Source organism: Petaurus breviceps, unplaced genomic scaffold (assembly GCF_028583685.1).
Source record: "Petaurus breviceps papuanus isolate PSGF00001 unplaced genomic scaffold, PetGlider_PUasm1.0 37, whole genome shotgun sequence".
NCBI classification, from domain to species: Eukaryota; Metazoa; Chordata; class Mammalia; order Diprotodontia; family Petauridae; genus Petaurus; species Petaurus breviceps.
The window spans coordinates 12354116-12370608 of NW_027186296.1; the positions used below are offsets into that span (position 1 = coordinate 12354116).

Here is a 16493-nt window from a genome sequence, read left to right on the forward strand (position 1 = left end):
TTAAGTGACTTGTCCAGGATCACACAGCTAGTAAGTATCTGAGGCCCGATTTGAACTCAGATACTCCTAATTCCAAGGCCAGTGCTCTATCCCCTAAGCCACCTGCCTTTTTCAGAACCCATCTTTATATTCAGTAGGTATTGATAGGACCATAAATTTAGAACTGGAAGAGATTCTAGAGGTCATTTAAACTCCATCCTTTATAATAGAAGACACAGAGAATCACAGAGATAAGGTGACAAGATATTTCTGTTTTCCTTAGAAGTCATAGACTTCTTCTATTCTCCAAATTACAATCAGGAAAGGTTTCAGTCATTCTGTGTCCTTATCTTACCACCTCTAAGGAGGAAGTATTTCATTGGTTTTGACTTATCTGAAACTCAAGCCCATTTCCTCTAAAAAACAAAACATTTCATGTTGATGCCTTTTATCTTCATGTCACATCATCTCCCCTCTCTAGATGGGACCCTTCCTTGTGAAAAAGAAAAATAATTAAGCAAAAACATCTGATAAGACTTTGTCTGACAAAATATACACTATTCTGTCTTGGTAATTTTCCACCTCTGCCTAGAGGGAGAGGTATTTCACTGTTTCTTCTATTGACTTTCCCCAGTTTTTCCTATTGGATTTATTGATTATTTCGTTTATACTGTTGTAATCATTGTTTATATTATTCTCCTAGTTCCACATAATTTATGTCGTTTCACACATATCTTCCCATATTTCTCTAAATTCCTCACATTGGTCTTTTATTATGGCTGAGTGATATATTCATGTGCCAGAATTTGATTTGTCACTCCCTAATCGAGACAATTCATTTTCAGTTCTTTGCTATCATAATGAGTGCTGCTAAGAATACTTTGGTATATATTGGCCCTTTATTTCTATAGTCTATTTCCTTGGGGGTAGCCCATTTCATTCAGTCTTCAATGGAAACAAAGAATGGTTAGGTTGGACACTCCTTGCAAATGTCAGGAATTGAGTCTGAGAACTGAATTTCCAAGCATTTTCTTCATGATTCTGTTTGTTAATTAACATTTCCAAATACCATATCTTCCTCCCCTGTAGCAGCCACTCCAGAGGGTGAAAGTAGGGCTACCTGCACTGGGCCTGGGCCAAATTCCGACCCAGGCCTGGCCACTCACTAGTTCCCTCTTGTTGCTTGAGGGCCACTCCCCCCACCTCATCTCAACCAGCTAAAATAGAGGCTATTTGAGGTGAATGGCTACTCTCTTCTCCCTCTTTTCATCTCAAAGCCCCTTGACATGTCCTTCTTTCTCTTTGCCTCTAACAAAGGATGGTCCTTTCTTGCCGAGGTCAACCTCTTACCTTCCCTCCCTTCTTCTCCAGATTATATTCACAGACATCCCCTCACCCTTTCAAATCTCTAGCTTCTCCCTAATGGTTCCTTTCTGACTGTCTTCAAATATGCCCACATCTCTCATCCTTAGAAAACTTTCACTCGACCCTACCATTCCCTCAAGTTATCATCCTATATCTCTACTTCTTTCTCAGCCAAACTCCTTGAGAACGTTCTCTGTACACATTGCCTCAAGTTCCTCTCCTCTCAATCTTCAGTCCTTTGCAATCTGGGTTTTGACCCCATCACTCACTGTTGGCCACCCTTTCCTCATGGTTGCTCTCTCATCTTTGGATTTTTGTGACACTGTCTTCTACTGGCTCAAATCCTGCCTGTCTGACTGCTCCTTCTTAATCTCCTTTGCTGGCCCACCAGATCTATATATCTTGCCCCAGTCTCTTCCTTGAGCTTTAGTCATGGATCATCAGTTTATTGGACATTTCAAACTGGATGTCCCAGAGACATCAAACTCAATATGCCTGAAACTGAATTCCTCTTTTCCCCTAAAATACCTCCCCTTTCCCAAACTTTGCTATTTCTACTGAAGGAAACAATATCCTTTAATGTCTTCTCCCTCACCCTGTATATCCAACCAACAGCCAAATCTAGCCATGTCTACTTTCACATTTCTTATACCTGACACCTTCTCTTCACTCACACAGCTACCACCTTAGTTCAGGTCCTCATCATCTCTAATGTAGAGACAGCTAAGTGACACAGGGGATGGAGTGTTGGCCTTGGAGTAAGGAATTCAAAACTTGCTTCAGATATTCACTAGCGGTGTGACCCTGGGAAGCCACTTAATTGGTTGGCTTCAGTTTTCTCATCTGTAAAATGAGGGCTTGTGAGGATCAGATGAGCAGTATTAAGGCATTTTGTAAACTGATGCACTATATAAATGGTACCTCTGATTAGATTATTGAAATCCTCCTAATTAGTCCCTCTGCCTCAGTCTTTCCCCACTCTACTCTGTCCTACGTGTGTTGCAGCCAAAGTAATTTTCTGGCCCCAACCTACCTTGGTATCCTTGTTGCACATTATTCCATTTTACCACACACCGTGATCCAGTCGAACCGGCCTTCTCTCTGTTCAGCAGTCAAGACAATCCCATCTTCCATCTCTGTTCCATTGAATTGGCTATGCCCCATATGTGGAATGCATTCCCTCTTTAACTCCCCTTCATAGAGCCCCCTCTTCCTTGATTCTGGCACCACTGTCCACATGAAAGTTGTCCTGATTCTTACAACTGCTAGTATCCTCCCTCTTAGAATTCCTTGCCTTTAAACTACTTTGTGTGTGTGTACACTCCCTCAATGAGTCACTTAAGACTTTCCAACTCTTTGTGACTCCATTTGGGGTCTTCTTGGCAAAGACACTTCAATGGTTTACCAGTTCCTTCTACAGCTCATTTTACAGATGAGGAAATTAAGGCAAACAGTGTTAAGTGACTTGCCCAGGGTCACACAGCTAGTAAGTGTCTGAAGCCAGATTTGAATTTAGGTCTTCCTGACTCCAGGCCCTACTCTCTCTCCACTGCATCACCTAGCTGCCCACTCATTCAGATTAGAAATAGCATTAAAGAAAAAAAAATACTAAAAAAGTAGGTGGATTAGACCACATATATGAAGAGCAGATTCATGATAGTCATCAAAACTGTAAGGGTGTTGAGAGGTAAACTCAGAAGTTATTTGAAGAAGGGGAAGATATTAAAAGTATGGAAACAATCTTGGAACTTATTAATACCTACTGACTATATGCTTTTCCCCCATCTCTTTAGAATTTTGATGAGATTCATCTATGCCTTCACTGATTGTAAAAAGAATGTTTTAAAAATCTCTGCAGATCTTTTCCACTTTTCATCTCTTTGTTGTAATAATAATAGCTAGTATTTGTATAGCACTTACTATGTGCCAGGCATAGTGCTGAATGCTTTATCATTATTATCTCACTCGAGCCTCATAACAACTCTAGGAGGTTCTATTATTCCCATTTTACAGATGAGGAAACTGAGGCAAATAGAGGTTAGGTGATTTTCCCAGGGTCATATAGCTAATAAGTATCTGAGACCAAATTTGAACTCAGGCCTTCCTGACTCCAAGCCTGACACTCTATTACACCAAAAAAATAAGATAAATACCAAGATTGCACTTGAATCATTACAAACTATTATGCATACCTTCACCATAAATGTTAACCAATAGGTGACACTACTACCACTAGCTTGATCCTATTCATCTTAAGAACCAACCATCGGGCAGTGCCAGGTCAGCTAAGGGATCATCTTTCTTCTAGTTGAATTCTCCTTCCCCATGTCATTAGAAAGCAAAGTGCTTTGCAACAATTCTGCTTCTTCAGAAGGAATCATCCAATGAGTATCCCAGAGGAAAGGGAGATCTGCCAATTAAGGATGACTTGAACTGTTTCTCTTAGATCTATAGGACCTTCTAAGGGGGCAAAAATCATACAGGAACTGGCTCCTAAGAACTCATAGTATCTATCTGTAAAATGTAATCACACTGATTAACCATCACAAGGCCTAGATGGGGAATCTTCCAACCACCTTTATCTGAGTAAGTACCTCTCCCCCTCCTTCCTTTGGTAGTCTTCCCTTCAAAACTCCCAATGGAAAGTAGAGTGTCCCTATGATCTCTCTGTATAACAGTAACTTGAGTACCTAGCACCCTCTTATACATTTGGGGGCTCTGCCCTTTGTAAGTTACCATGACTTGGGTATATAGATTTTGGTCCCCTTCTGGTCCAGTAGTTAGAACTTAAGCCTTGGGGGAATCTTAGCCTCTGCCCCAGGGAGTCCCCAAAGCCTCTTAAGTATACATACAAAAATTTAGGTGGTTTAGAACAAGCAAATGAAGTTGGAAGTTTTCAGGGATGTTCTAAATCTGGACAGAGAAGCACCCCTACTGCCTGAATCCCAGATGAGAAAGTTTTATTAACATTCCCATAAAATAATGATAATCTTCAACCCCATGTTTCAAAAGTCACAGCCAAAACTTCTTGTGGGAAAAGGTCACCCTCCAACCACTTAACCTGGGAGCAGTAACAGTATCTCTTCCCATCATTTTTAGTATGCTTGTTTGTATGGTAGCTATATTTGCTTAGATAGTTAAGTCTTTCCTAATCTCCTTAAATTGTATGAGTTGGTCTGCCCAGGCCTGTATGGTGGTATGGCAACAGAAGTTCAGTTAAAGGCTGATGCTACCCAGTTGGGGCTCAGTCCAAAAGGGAAGATCTAATTGGTCCTGACATATGATAGCCATAGGAGTACTATGATGGCATTGATACAGTCAACCAAACCCCTTCTCTTCTAAGAATTTCATGCCATCCCTTGCTGATCCCCACTGGAGAACTGGCCATGGAGAGAATTCATTTTAAATCTTAAAAATTTATTACTTATAACATTCATTTTAAAAGAAATTTAATTCTGAATTCTCTCCCTCCCTTCTACACCTCCCCTTCCATTGTGAAGGCAAGAAACGTGCTATCAATTATAGATGTGAAATCCTGCAAAACATATTTGCATATTAGCCATGTTGCAAAAAAAAAACCAAGAAAAAGAAAGCAAAAAAATTATGCTTCAATCTGCATTCAGACTCCATCTGATCTTTCTCTGGAAGTGGACAGTATTTTTCATCATAAGTCCTTTGGAATTGTCTTGGAATTGTACTGGTCAGAGTAGCTGTCATTAGTCTTCCCAGGTTTTTTCTGAAACCATCTTGCTCATCATTTCTTATTAATAGTATTCCATCATAATCATATACCACAGCTTGTTCAGCCAGTCCTCAATTGATGGGCATCCCCTCAATTTTCAATTCTTTTCCACCACAAAAAAGCTGCTATATTTTTATCCTTTTCTTTTGATCTTTTTGGGACACAGACCTAGTAGTTGTATTGCTGGGTCAAAGGGTATGCACAATTTTATAGCCCTTTGGAGCATAGTTCCAAATTGCTCTCCAGAATGGATGGATCAGTTCACAGTTCCACCAACAGTGCATTAATGTCCCAATTTTTGCACATCCCCTCTGATGCTAATTTTCCTTTTCTGTCATATTAGCCTATCTGATAGGTGATAAGTGGTACCTCAGAATTGTTTTAATTTTCATCTCTAATCAACAGTGATTTAGAATATCCTTTTCATATGCCTATGGATAGCTTTGATTGAGGGAATTCATTTTTATGGGGCTGGATATGCAGAAGCCCCCATCTTGGTCACCTAAAAAGGGACAAAGTCTCCATCCAGGAACATTTAACTGATTTAATTGGCTTTGCAAAATTAAATCTTCTGTGAGGCTCCTCACACCAATGAAACTGCGGCTAGGAAATGCTCTGAATTGACCTCATACTCTCACTAACCACTGTTCTAATGACTCATTAGACTGTTGTAAACTTCTCTTGCAGCCTCCCAAGTTCCTTGGTGGTAAAAGCCTGTCCACTCTGGAGGATGTAACCTCTGGGAAGTGATAACAGTAACAATAACCTGAGGCTTTCTTACCACTGGTGCCTGTTTCTAGTTCTCATCCTTGTTCCTACTCCCCTTCTCTTCACTAACAGCTCTAATCTTAACAGAATTAAACACATTCTCCAGAGTGAGAAACCATGCCTTTTGCCTATGGTCTACTGGTCCCTGCTTCCATCTATCTCTAGTATAGGTGAATGGGTAATTCTGTATTCAATCCATTTTCATTTTCCTTATGCTGGCTGTCATAAACATTAACACCTGCATAGTTTCTCTCAAATGGTCGTCTTGAAACCACCTCAGGATTTAATTGGTCCAAGGAACTAAGGCTAAAATCACTAAAGATATCTTCCTTGTATTTTAAGTACAAAAGCCATCAGGGATTATGCCTTCAGATCAGACATACCTCTCACTGGCAGGGAAGTTGAACCCAATTGAATCAATGTGGAAACTTGATGAATCACTTTACCATGCTATGGCTAAGTAAACTTCCTTTCTGTTAACTATTAGATGACTGTTTCATTTCATTCCAGTCCTAAACTTGAGCCATCAGACTGCCTTGAGTCAAATCTGGCTTATAGCATTGATGATCCTGCTTTTCTAAAACCATTTGGAAGATCCAGGGAATATTAGTTCTTGCAATACTTTTATTTTACCCGTCAATCTCTTTAAGCACCCGCTGTACTAATCCTAGGGGGTCAGTAGGGCTCCTCCCCTTACCCTAGTGAAGGGCTCCTGGTATTCAGCTAAAAGAGCTACAGGACCCTAGATTCCTAAAACCGGCCATCCAATCATCTTCCTAAATAGGACCTATAACTTCATCAGGTCCCGATGAGGAACTTCTTCCTCTATCAATGGAGGTCAGAACTTTCTCTGCAATTTGTAGTCTTAATGTTGCCTGGGGGCACTTAGAGGTTAAGTGACTAGCACAAGTCATAGAGTCAGTAGGTGTTTGGGAGGACAGGTATCCACTGAAATCAATCAATCAATCAATCAATCAATCATCTTACCTCACTCAAAGAAACTACTTTTGTCAGGTTGGAGCACCTCTACTGAACTGGTCAATCAAAGGCAATAAATTAGGTGGGAAGACTCAGTAGTGCCCGGTGGACCATGGAACCTGGGCACCTGAGTATTTAGGCAATCCAGAAGAAAGAGAGAGCTGTCTAGCGAAGTCTCTGAAAGGGAACTGCTTGGTGAAGAAGATCTGTCCTCTCTGCTCTCCCTCTTAATAAAAGGACCTTGTGAACTTTGAAAGGTCAGAAGATTTTGGACATCCTAAGCAGTGTCTTCATAGGGAACCAAGAACAAATGAGACAGCCTGAGGAAAGGCAGTTTGAGAACTCTACAAAGCTTAGCAGAAAGCTGTATCATGCCATGTCTTTACATGGGCACCACAAAGGAGAGAAAAGAACCTCTGGCAAAAAGATTTCCAGGAGGTACAGTTACCCTTACTGCCACAGGCTTGGGCCCTATTTCCCTGGATCCTAGATGTACCTGTGGGAGAATGTGCCTGAATCTGGAGGGGCATCTTGTATTTACTAGTTTTTCAGTATTGCTTCAATAAATACCCTTTCCTAAATGTTAAGTCCAGATAATTGATATCAACTGATAATCACTGGGGGAAGAACATCAATATCAGCTTACTGAGAAAAGCCACATCCTCCTTCTCCTAGAACCAAGAAGGGAAAAGCATTAAAGTCTCTCTGGGTACTCAACTTGCCAGTGCAGTGGAAGTTAAGAGACTGAGCCCCTATGTTATAGATAGGACTCGAACCCATGTCTTTCCCAGCTGGCTCTCTTATCCACTATGCCACTGCTGCCTCTATGCACATGTATCATGTCTCTTAAATTAGATTATAAGCTTCTTGACGGCAAAGTCCATGAGGTTCCATGAATATTTGTTAAATTAATAACTGAAATGAATCCTTTTTATTTACCCCATTTTTTCCATTAAAATGTAAAACAAGGTAAAGGAACAAGGAAAAGAAACCAAAGCAAAAGTACAAGTGATATTAGAGCTCACAAGTTACAAGCTAATCACTGTTTCAGAGAAGACCAGAATTTATGTCATATCCTAAAGGCTCTTCTCACCAGGAGTCCCTCTGGCTGCATGTGGGAGGAATACAGGTGATATACTGAAGGACCCAGTTGAAGTCTTCACCTAAAGGCACAGGTTGCTCAAGAGTCCAGGGACATGGGGAAATATTAACTTTTCTTATCCAAATATGTCAAATCACTCCTTTGATTCATGGCTCATGATTGTGGCAGAGTAGAAAGCAGTTGTGCTAAGTTTGGGAAGACAGGAAGTCTTGCCCTGTCATCCTAGCTGGCTGGAAAGATCAGAACTTACTGGAATAAAGGGTCATAATCCACTTGGGCACACGGAGGAAGCTGGGCATGTAAGAGGCCAGCCAGGACAATCTGGGAGCCTCAGAAAGCACTGATCGCAGGGACAGGTAGTCAGAGACAGGACGGCCTGAAGTAACAGGAAGGAAAACTGGGCTAGAGGGATAAGACTTTCAATCCCCACCCTTAAGCTACTCCAAACCTTGGAAGAGGGAACAGGGAGAGATAAGGAAGACAGGACAATCAAAAGAAATAGTGGGAAAGGGAAGTAGAAGAAGAAAGGATGGGGGGAAAAGGAAAGTTTGAGAACATAAGGACATTTCCCCTTTCACTCCCTGGCCCCCCAGCTTCTCACCATCCACATCCTTAAAGCCATATTTTCGAGCCAGATCACAGGATGGCAGAACTCGACCACTCAATTGCAGGATATCAGGATCTGAGGACAGAAAGTATTAGTGCATATAGAGTGAGGGGGTACAGCTTAATAAGGAAACATCTACCTTGGAAACTTTAGAAGAATGAGTTTCTAGCTCTATGGCTATCAATGTCTTTTTGCCCCTTCCTCTTAAGGAGATACCCTCTAATATGTAATACCTCTTAGTCTGGGAATGTAGAGTATATTGTTAATCAAATTAAGTCTATGTGCCCAACACAGTCTCCAAGGTCCCTAACAATGTTATTGACCTCCCTCTTGCCTCCAAAGGCAAGAAAACTCAGCTTTGGTTCATATTAGCTCTACAGATTCCCATAATGTTTTTGGTGGCATATCCTCCATGCCCCTTCCCCCCCATCCCATCAATTTACCTGTTGCCAGGGCCACCACACATTTGCCACTCAGCTCTGGGCTCTCCGCACTTGGAAACTGTTCTTTCAGCTATATTGCATGATCAGAAGATATGAAGTGTTAGTTTAAAAGCATCATCCCAAGTCTACCTGGTTATGGTCATTCTTTTCACCCCCACCCCCTGCAGCCAAATCAAGGCCTGGTTAGAGCTGGAAAAGAATGTATTCTCCCCTCAGAAAATCTTCTGATTGCCCCTCCCTCAGACAATGAAGTAAAGCCCCACGATGCTGCTTTCCAAGAGCTACTACAGCCTTTCTTCTAGGTTACAGATTCAGAGTTGTAAAGGACCTTGGTAGTTTTATATTCCAACCCATTATTTTGCATAAGAATAAACTGAGGCCCAGACAAGTCAAACTACTAGCTCAAGGCTACAGAAGCAGTAGGTGGCAGAGCTGGGATTTCAGCCCCAGCTCACTGACTCCAAATCCAGCTCGATTTATGAATCCACGTTAGACTATAGATCTGTAATAGCTGAGACTATGCCTTATCTAAATAATGTACCCTTCCATAATCTTACCACAGTGCTCTGCACACAAAAGGTTTGTGGGGGTTGAATGGAAGCTGAATTAACCCTCCCTGAATCTAGTAGTGCCCCTCAGGTTCTGTGCCTGTGTATTAGGTGGGTAGATGATCACCCCCATGCCCTTTCCTTGCTAACCTTATGGGCAAGGGTGTCCTCTTCCTTGTTCATATGTTCAATCAATAGTTCTGTCTTTACAAACCCTGGCCAAAGAGACACATAGGCAATACCGTGGCGTCGTAGCTCCTGGGCGCAATCTGAGGCCAACCTATCACACTATGGAGGAAACAGGATAGAAATGAAAGTCATGATCCTCTAATTTCATTCCACTGCTGTTTTTCCAGCTTTACCTATAAGTGACCCTGCCCCAAACTTCATTGCCTTCCCTATCAAAAAAATTCTCCTATTCAGACACCCCTAAATTATTTTCTTTTCCACAGAATAGTACCCCCTTAACTTCAGGAAAGAGTCTGGGATATGGGTTTTGTTTCCTTAAACGTCTAAAAGGGAAGCTCTATATATGAAGGGACAAAGTTTTTCTTTCCAACATGATCTGATAAAATATGTAGGTACTGAATCACAATGGCCTGAGAACCCCTTCCCTGAATCTGGTCAAGCTTTCGTTTCCACCTCCCAGCCATCAGGATCTTACCGCTGCTTTGCCCACACCATAGGCTACATTGAATATATACTGCAGCCCACCAATTGAAGAGATGACCACGATGAGCCCTCGACCAGCAGGCACCATTAGCCGGGCTCCATACACCGAACATAAATAGTGGCCTCTGAAGGGGAGAGGAAGTGAAGTCTAGATGGTAACAGCATCTAACTGCATGCTTTGGGTACTACACAGAGCAGGTAGACAAGTGCCTAACCTCTGGGGAACTAAGCAATGAGCTCTTATCACTTCTCACTGAGGTTAGTGGGGCCCTCTAGAGCAGATTCCACACCCCTGCTCTAGAGAATACTTCATTAATCTCATCTTCGGAGAAGTTTGCCTAGACAAGTTGGACTTCTGTCCCCAAAGACCTCCAGGAAAGGAAGCCCAATCACTGCCCTTGGTCTCCTATCTCAGAAGACCTCATTTCTTACTTTCAGATGTTCTTACTGTAAGAACAGCTACACTTCCAATCTATTTTTTTTATCCAAATTAGATATGGGAAACAGGACTCTAAGTAGAATAATAAAATAATAGTCAACATTTGCATAATACCCTAGGGTTTTTTTAAAGGACTTTCAGACATACATTATCTCACTTAAATCTTACAATAACCCAGTGAGGGTACAGCTTAAAGCATTATTATTTCTATTTTATCTAAAAAGGTAATGGATGGCTCAGAAAGATGTCTTGTCAAGGTCACACAGGTAGTAAGAATTAAGAGTTGTGACCTGAATTCAGGTCTTCCTGTCTCCAGGTCCCATAGTCAATCCACAGTACCATAATGTCTTTCAGTAAAGTGGTGAATAGATACAATTTGTGCATTTAATATCCAGAATAAGCTTGAAATGCTGTGGTTTCCACCTCAAATTTCTGACATACATAAACTTTCCTCAATCTAACCTATGTGAACTACTAAAACTGGACAGAATGTATTTATGTAATGGAGAAGGGGTAAAGGGGAAGATGTGCTAATTCTCAAATGAAGAGAAATTTGATAGATTTCTATGACACTGTATTCTTTACAAACTAAAAAACCAAACCAAACCAAACCCATGGCTAGCAAGTAGACTGGAGGGGAGGTAGGTATTGTCTTGATCTTATTAATCTGGGGGCTCTCTAGATGAGTGTTAGTAAAGGCAAGTGGATAGGAGGCTGAAGGCTCTCTCAGATTGATGAAAGGTACACTGTAGATGAGGGTATCTGGTGGGCCTCTTAGTGGTGAGGGCAATAGGAACTGAAGGGAGAAGACAGAGATGGGAGAAATATAAGGCAAGCAGAGAATGATGAGGAAATAAAAAAGGATGGGTAAAGTTCTAAATTACCAGACTGACTGAAAAGAAGGGTAACTGGTCCCTTGATTATAGGGTAAATCAGGAGAAGTAGTACTCACCGGAGTCCTACATTATTGATATCATCCCACAGAGAGGCTGGGCATTCCCAGAATGGCTTCTTCAAATGGGAAATGATGGTCTAAAAAGAATAAGGAATGAGATGGGAGGTGGGGAGAGTAGTTCGGGTGGGGGGAAGAGTACATACACGAGGGAGTGTGACTTGAAAAGCAGTAGAGTTTTAAATATATATGGACAGGAATTGAGGCAGACAGGGTTTAAGGGCCAATTAAAAGAGTCAAGCCTAGAATTAGAATGTTTAAAAAAAAAAACAGAACTATTGGTAGGCCAGGGAATTAAAAGAGGAGGGGGGAGAGGGAAAAGAGTAAGGGAATGGTACCTGGACCCCAGCATAAGCATTGTTGACTAGTATATCCAATCTCCCATCTTGTTCTCTATTCACTCTTTCAAACAGGCTCCGCACCTCATCTTCCTGGGTTGAGTCACAAACCACCGGCACACATCGACCCCCTCTGGATTGTGCCTAGGGTGGGATGGGCACAAGAGTCTCATGAGCACATATCAGCACTCTCTGCTCCAGCACTGTATTTAGGGATAAATCACACCAGGTCCCTATTCCTTAATCAACTGGCCAGCAGATCTATGTGAAGGAGTAAGGCTACCCCCTGGTGTCTGCACAAGGAATTGTAGGTCCAGAGAAAGGATTCCTGAGGATTCCAGGGTTCTTAAAGGGTGCAGGAAATTAATTTTATGGATTATAGTTGCGATTGCAATTAAAGCTACAATCCCATGAACACATGGAATCTGATTCTCTATTAGTACACTCTGATTCCTCACGGCAAAGCAGAAGGAAAAAATGTTTTAGAACTACTGCTCTGGGATCAACTATAACTCATCTGGCCATTTAAAGCTCCTTACAACTGGATTCCATTCTCTTTCCAGCTTTATTACATGTTATTGCCCTCCATGCATTTTGTAGTCCCAGCCAAACTGATCTTGTTGTTCCTAACATGAGAGGTCACTTTGCCTTCTGATTCTAACAATTATGGCAATTTTCATTATGATTTCTCGATGCATTTGTCTAGCCTTTTTTTTTAAATCATAATTTTCAGGGACCCTCCCCGCCCCTTGCCCCAATAATTCTTACATTGTATTTTTCTGATCTTTGCAGATTAGTTTTTTTTTGTATTATATATATTATATTTTCTTCTATTTTTCTCTGTCTTGATTTTTAAAAATTCCTTGTTCTCAGGGAGTCATTGATTTCTGTTTAATCTAATTTTCAGGTAGCTCAATACTTTGATAAGATTTAGTACCCTCTCTTCTAAATTATTTGTTATCTTTCCAATTTTTTCCTCAAGAGCTTTTAATTTTTAAATCTTTTGCTTAATTTCTTCTAGGCATTTATAGGTAGTCCTTATGAAAAATCCATTTTGTTTGAAAAATGTTTCTCCTTTTTGAATATCTCTATATTTGTAATAAATTTTGATACTGGTTGGTTTTTTTTTTTTAATTTTCTTATCTCTCCAGCTTTAGTTCCTGAATTGGGGATCTGTGCCCAGCTGCACTTTTGAGTGGTATAGTTGACCCTTGGTCATATATGGGCCTATATTCACCTCAATCTCCTGAGTCAGGGCTCCGTGAATCTTGAAGGTTCAGAGCACTTGATCTTCTAGAATGTAGAAGGATTTATTTTGTAAAACTTGGACTTGGTCAAAGGCTGTGCCCAAGGGCCTAGAAGGCCACCTGTGACCTCGAGGCCACAGGTTCCCCACCCCTTGTCTAGATTCTCCAGACAGAGAGTATGGGGACCTCAAGCCCAAGGGGAGGGTGGAAGGCCTGGTTTGAGGATTGCCATACTATTGGTAACTGCCCACTGGACTGCTGTTGACCACTGAGTTCTTGGGGGAGCCTCTTTCTCTTGCTACCTCTGGACACAGCCTTGCAAGTCTGTATGTGGTCCATCTATGGTCCCAGTGGCCTGCTACTCTGAGCCTGTAACAGGATCCTTTATGCTTTTGGACTTCACACTGATTTATTTTGAAATTGTGGAGTGAAGACATCAGTACTGGTTTCACAATAAATTTCTTGATTATTCAGTCTGGTACAAACTTCATGTGGGAGCTGGGTAGTCTGCTTCCCATGCCAGCAGCCATCATGACTTCAAGTGATCTCTTCTTCTCCCTTTATACTATCTCATTTGGGGAACCCATCAGCTGTCATGGGTTTATTATCTCTATGCAGATGAGTCTCAAGATCTAGCCAGAATCTCTCTCCTGAGCACCAATCTTACTATCACTAACTGCCTAGTAGACATCTCAAATTTTATGTCTCACTGGCATCACAAACACAGCATGTCCAAAACAAATCATTGTCTATTTCCCCAAATCTTCCTCTCTTCCCCACTTCTCTATTACTGTTGTGGGTACTACCATCCTCCTAATTACCCAGGCTCGTGACCTTTGATGCCTCACTCACACTGACATTGTGTTCAACCTGTTGACAAGTCTTGTCATTCACCTTAACGATATTTTTTCATAGATTGTTTACAAACAACTACCAACCCAATGCAGCCCTCATCATATCAAGCTTGCACTACTATAATAGCTTACTGGTCAGTAGCCCTGCCTCCAGTTTCCCTCCACCTTAGTTCATCATTCACTCAGCTGCCAAAGCTATCTTCCTAAAGTGGAGATATGACTATGTCACCTTACTTCAATAAATTCCAGTGGCTCCCTATTACCTCAGAATCAAATACAAAATCCCGTGTGACTTTTAAAGCCCTTAATGAACTGTACTCTCCCTGCTTTTCCAGTATTCTTACCCTTTATTCCACTCCACAAATTCTACAATCCAATGGCATGAACTTTCTTGCTGCTTCTCACACATGGCAATCCATCTTTGACTCCATGCTTTTTCACTGCCTGCCTCTCTTAACTGGAACCCTCTACCTCCTCATCTCTGCCTCCTGGTTTCCTTTAAGATTCAGTTCAAATCCCACCTTCTGCAAGAAGTCTTTCCTGGTCCTCCTCACTACTAATATGCCTTCCCTTTGAGATTACCACTTACACTGTATATATCTTATACAGACTCTTTTCGTATGTTGTCCTACCAAAGAGCAGGTAGACTCTTTCAGGTTAGGGACTGTTTGTTTTTTCCTTTCTTTGTATCTACAGAACTCAGCAATTTCTAGCAAAGAAACAGTGCTCAATAAATGTCTAGTGACTCCAATCTATCCTCAATTCAGCTACCAAAGTGATTTCCTTAAAGAGAATATCTAGCAATGCCATCCCCTCCTGCCTGTTCAGGTAACTCCAATGGCTCCCTGTTATCTCTAGGATCAAAGATAAGGCATCCTAGCAGTATCCCACCAAAACCACAGTGGCTCATGTCTGCCCAAATCAGGCTGGAAGCAAATACACCATGCTTTAAGGGAGACTAGAGAACTTCAGGTATGGAAGAAAAGGAACCAAGAGCTGTTGAGTTACCTCTCTGCCACATGCTCAAAGTTTGAGCACATTTTCCCCTAGACTTGTGGGAGAATGTGTCATAAACATTAGGGGGAAGAGGGGATTTTTTTTTTATATCAACTGTAGTTACTGGGCCACTTTAGTAAATGACCCTTTCTCTAAAAGCTACTTAAGGCTCCTTGATTACAGATTCTTAGCTGGTAATTGAGGGAGGAAAGGAAGGGGAAGAACACCAATGGCATTGGACAACGGCCACCCCATAAACACTCCTTAAAAGTAGGTAATCCTAGGATCCTGAGGGGAAGACCTAGACTTGCTATGGGATCCAAGACTCATCTGTGAGAGCTACCTGGGATAAGGATCTTATGGCTTATGTATCTCCTGTTAGGGCCTTAGAATGCAAACTACTCGAGGGCAGGAGCCATTTTGCTTTTTTTTGACTTTGATTCGCCAGTGCCTAGTACACAGAGTTCAAAAATTGTTTGATTGAAGTTTTGGAAAGGGAAGGCTCTTTATGCAGAGAGGGTGGTACAGAGCTCACCTCCTGAGCAGCAGCCTGCAGGGTGTCCTGTTTTCGGCCGGTGATGTAGACAGTGGCTCCTGCCTCGCAGAGTTGCAAGGCAATGCCCCGGCCAATGCCTCTGGAGGCTCCTGTCACCACACATACTCGGCCCTTCAGGGAGTCTAACATCTTAACAGCGGATGGGTTAACCTGCGAAAACAAAGCAATTGAACGCACCTGCGGTTACAGAAGCTTCAGGGAAATAAGACTGGAGAAGCAGGGCACAGCGGCCAAAAAGGAGGCGGAAGGCCAGGAAAGCTGGAGGACAGAGGGCCCCGAGGCGACAAGGGCTGCACGCACCTCCCTCTTGGCCCAAGATGCCCTAGCACAGGGGGGCACCAGGCTACGCACACCTCCGAGGTGCCTCGGAGCCCCCAATCCAACCCCGGGAGGCGCCGTGGCGAGAGACAGCCAGAAGCCCCAAGGAGAAAAGCGCTTCCCGCCGCTGCCCCGACCAGAAACGCGTCACCTGCAAGCCCAGCTGCAGCCTCAGGCTCCGCTCCCGGGGGTCCTCGGGCTCACAAAGCCTAGCGTGCGCCTTCGAACCTTTAGCAACGTGGCAGAACACTGTGGACCCAGGCCGGAAAAGTGCGTGGGCGGGGCTCAGCCGGGAAGCTGCGTGTCCGTCACCTAAGCACTAAGCCTCAGGAGGTGTGGGGGGGGGGGGTAAGGTACCTTAAGCCCAGGTGGACGAACCTTTAGCTGCACTCCTGCACATAGTGGACCCGGGTCCGACCAGTGCGTGGGCGGGGCTCAGTCGCGTAAGCTGCCTGACCGTCACCTGCGCGCGCAGTCACCGCCTCCGCTACCGGGGATCCTAGAGCGCCACAGAACGGTTAACCGCTTCCAAAATACCTTGGACCCTGGCCCGAGAAGGGCGCATTCGGGGGGCGGGGCCCAGCCGGGG

At 42.8% G+C, this 16493-nt stretch overlaps 1 protein-coding gene across 3 annotated transcripts; it reads right to left on the reverse strand.

Moving 5' to 3' along the window:
• Positions 1-7731: 7731 nt before the first annotated feature.
• Positions 7732-16458, reverse strand: DHRS1 (dehydrogenase/reductase 1). 3 transcript variants are annotated; one of them, XM_069097950.1, is made up of 9 exons: positions 16262-16458; positions 15566-15736; positions 11934-12077; positions 11596-11675; positions 10197-10329; positions 9683-9820; positions 8985-9054; positions 8536-8616; positions 7732-8310 (listed from the first exon to the last, which is right to left on the reverse strand). In XM_069097950.1, the coding sequence occupies exons 2-9, from the start codon at positions 15713-15715 to the stop codon at positions 8174-8176; spliced, it is 933 nt and encodes a 310-aa protein (XP_068954051.1). In that variant the 5' UTR covers positions 15716-15736; positions 16262-16458; the 3' UTR covers positions 7732-8173. The 3 variants fall into 3 exon arrangements, with proteins under 3 accessions (XP_068954051.1, XP_068954052.1, XP_068954053.1); XM_069097951.1 differs by having other exon boundaries at positions 16283-16448; XM_069097952.1 differs by lacking the exon at positions 16262-16458 and adding an exon at positions 16056-16201.
• Between the last annotated feature and the right edge of the window lie 35 nt (positions 16459-16493).

Bases quoted from the DNA above. Each gene is read 5' to 3' on its own strand.
- DHRS1 (XM_069097950.1), bottom strand. From the start codon at position 15,715: ATGTTAGACTCCCTGAAGGGCCGAGTATGTGTGGTGACAGGAGCCTCC. The intron at 10,330-11,595 runs GTGAGTACTACT...TCTCCCCTTCAG, and splicing joins ATCAATAATGTAGGACTCCG to AGGCCACTATTTATGTTCGG. The intron at 9,821-10,196 runs GTAAGATCCTGA...TTTCCTCCATAG, and splicing joins ATGGTGTGGGCAAAGCAGCG to TGTGATAGGTTGGCCTCAGA.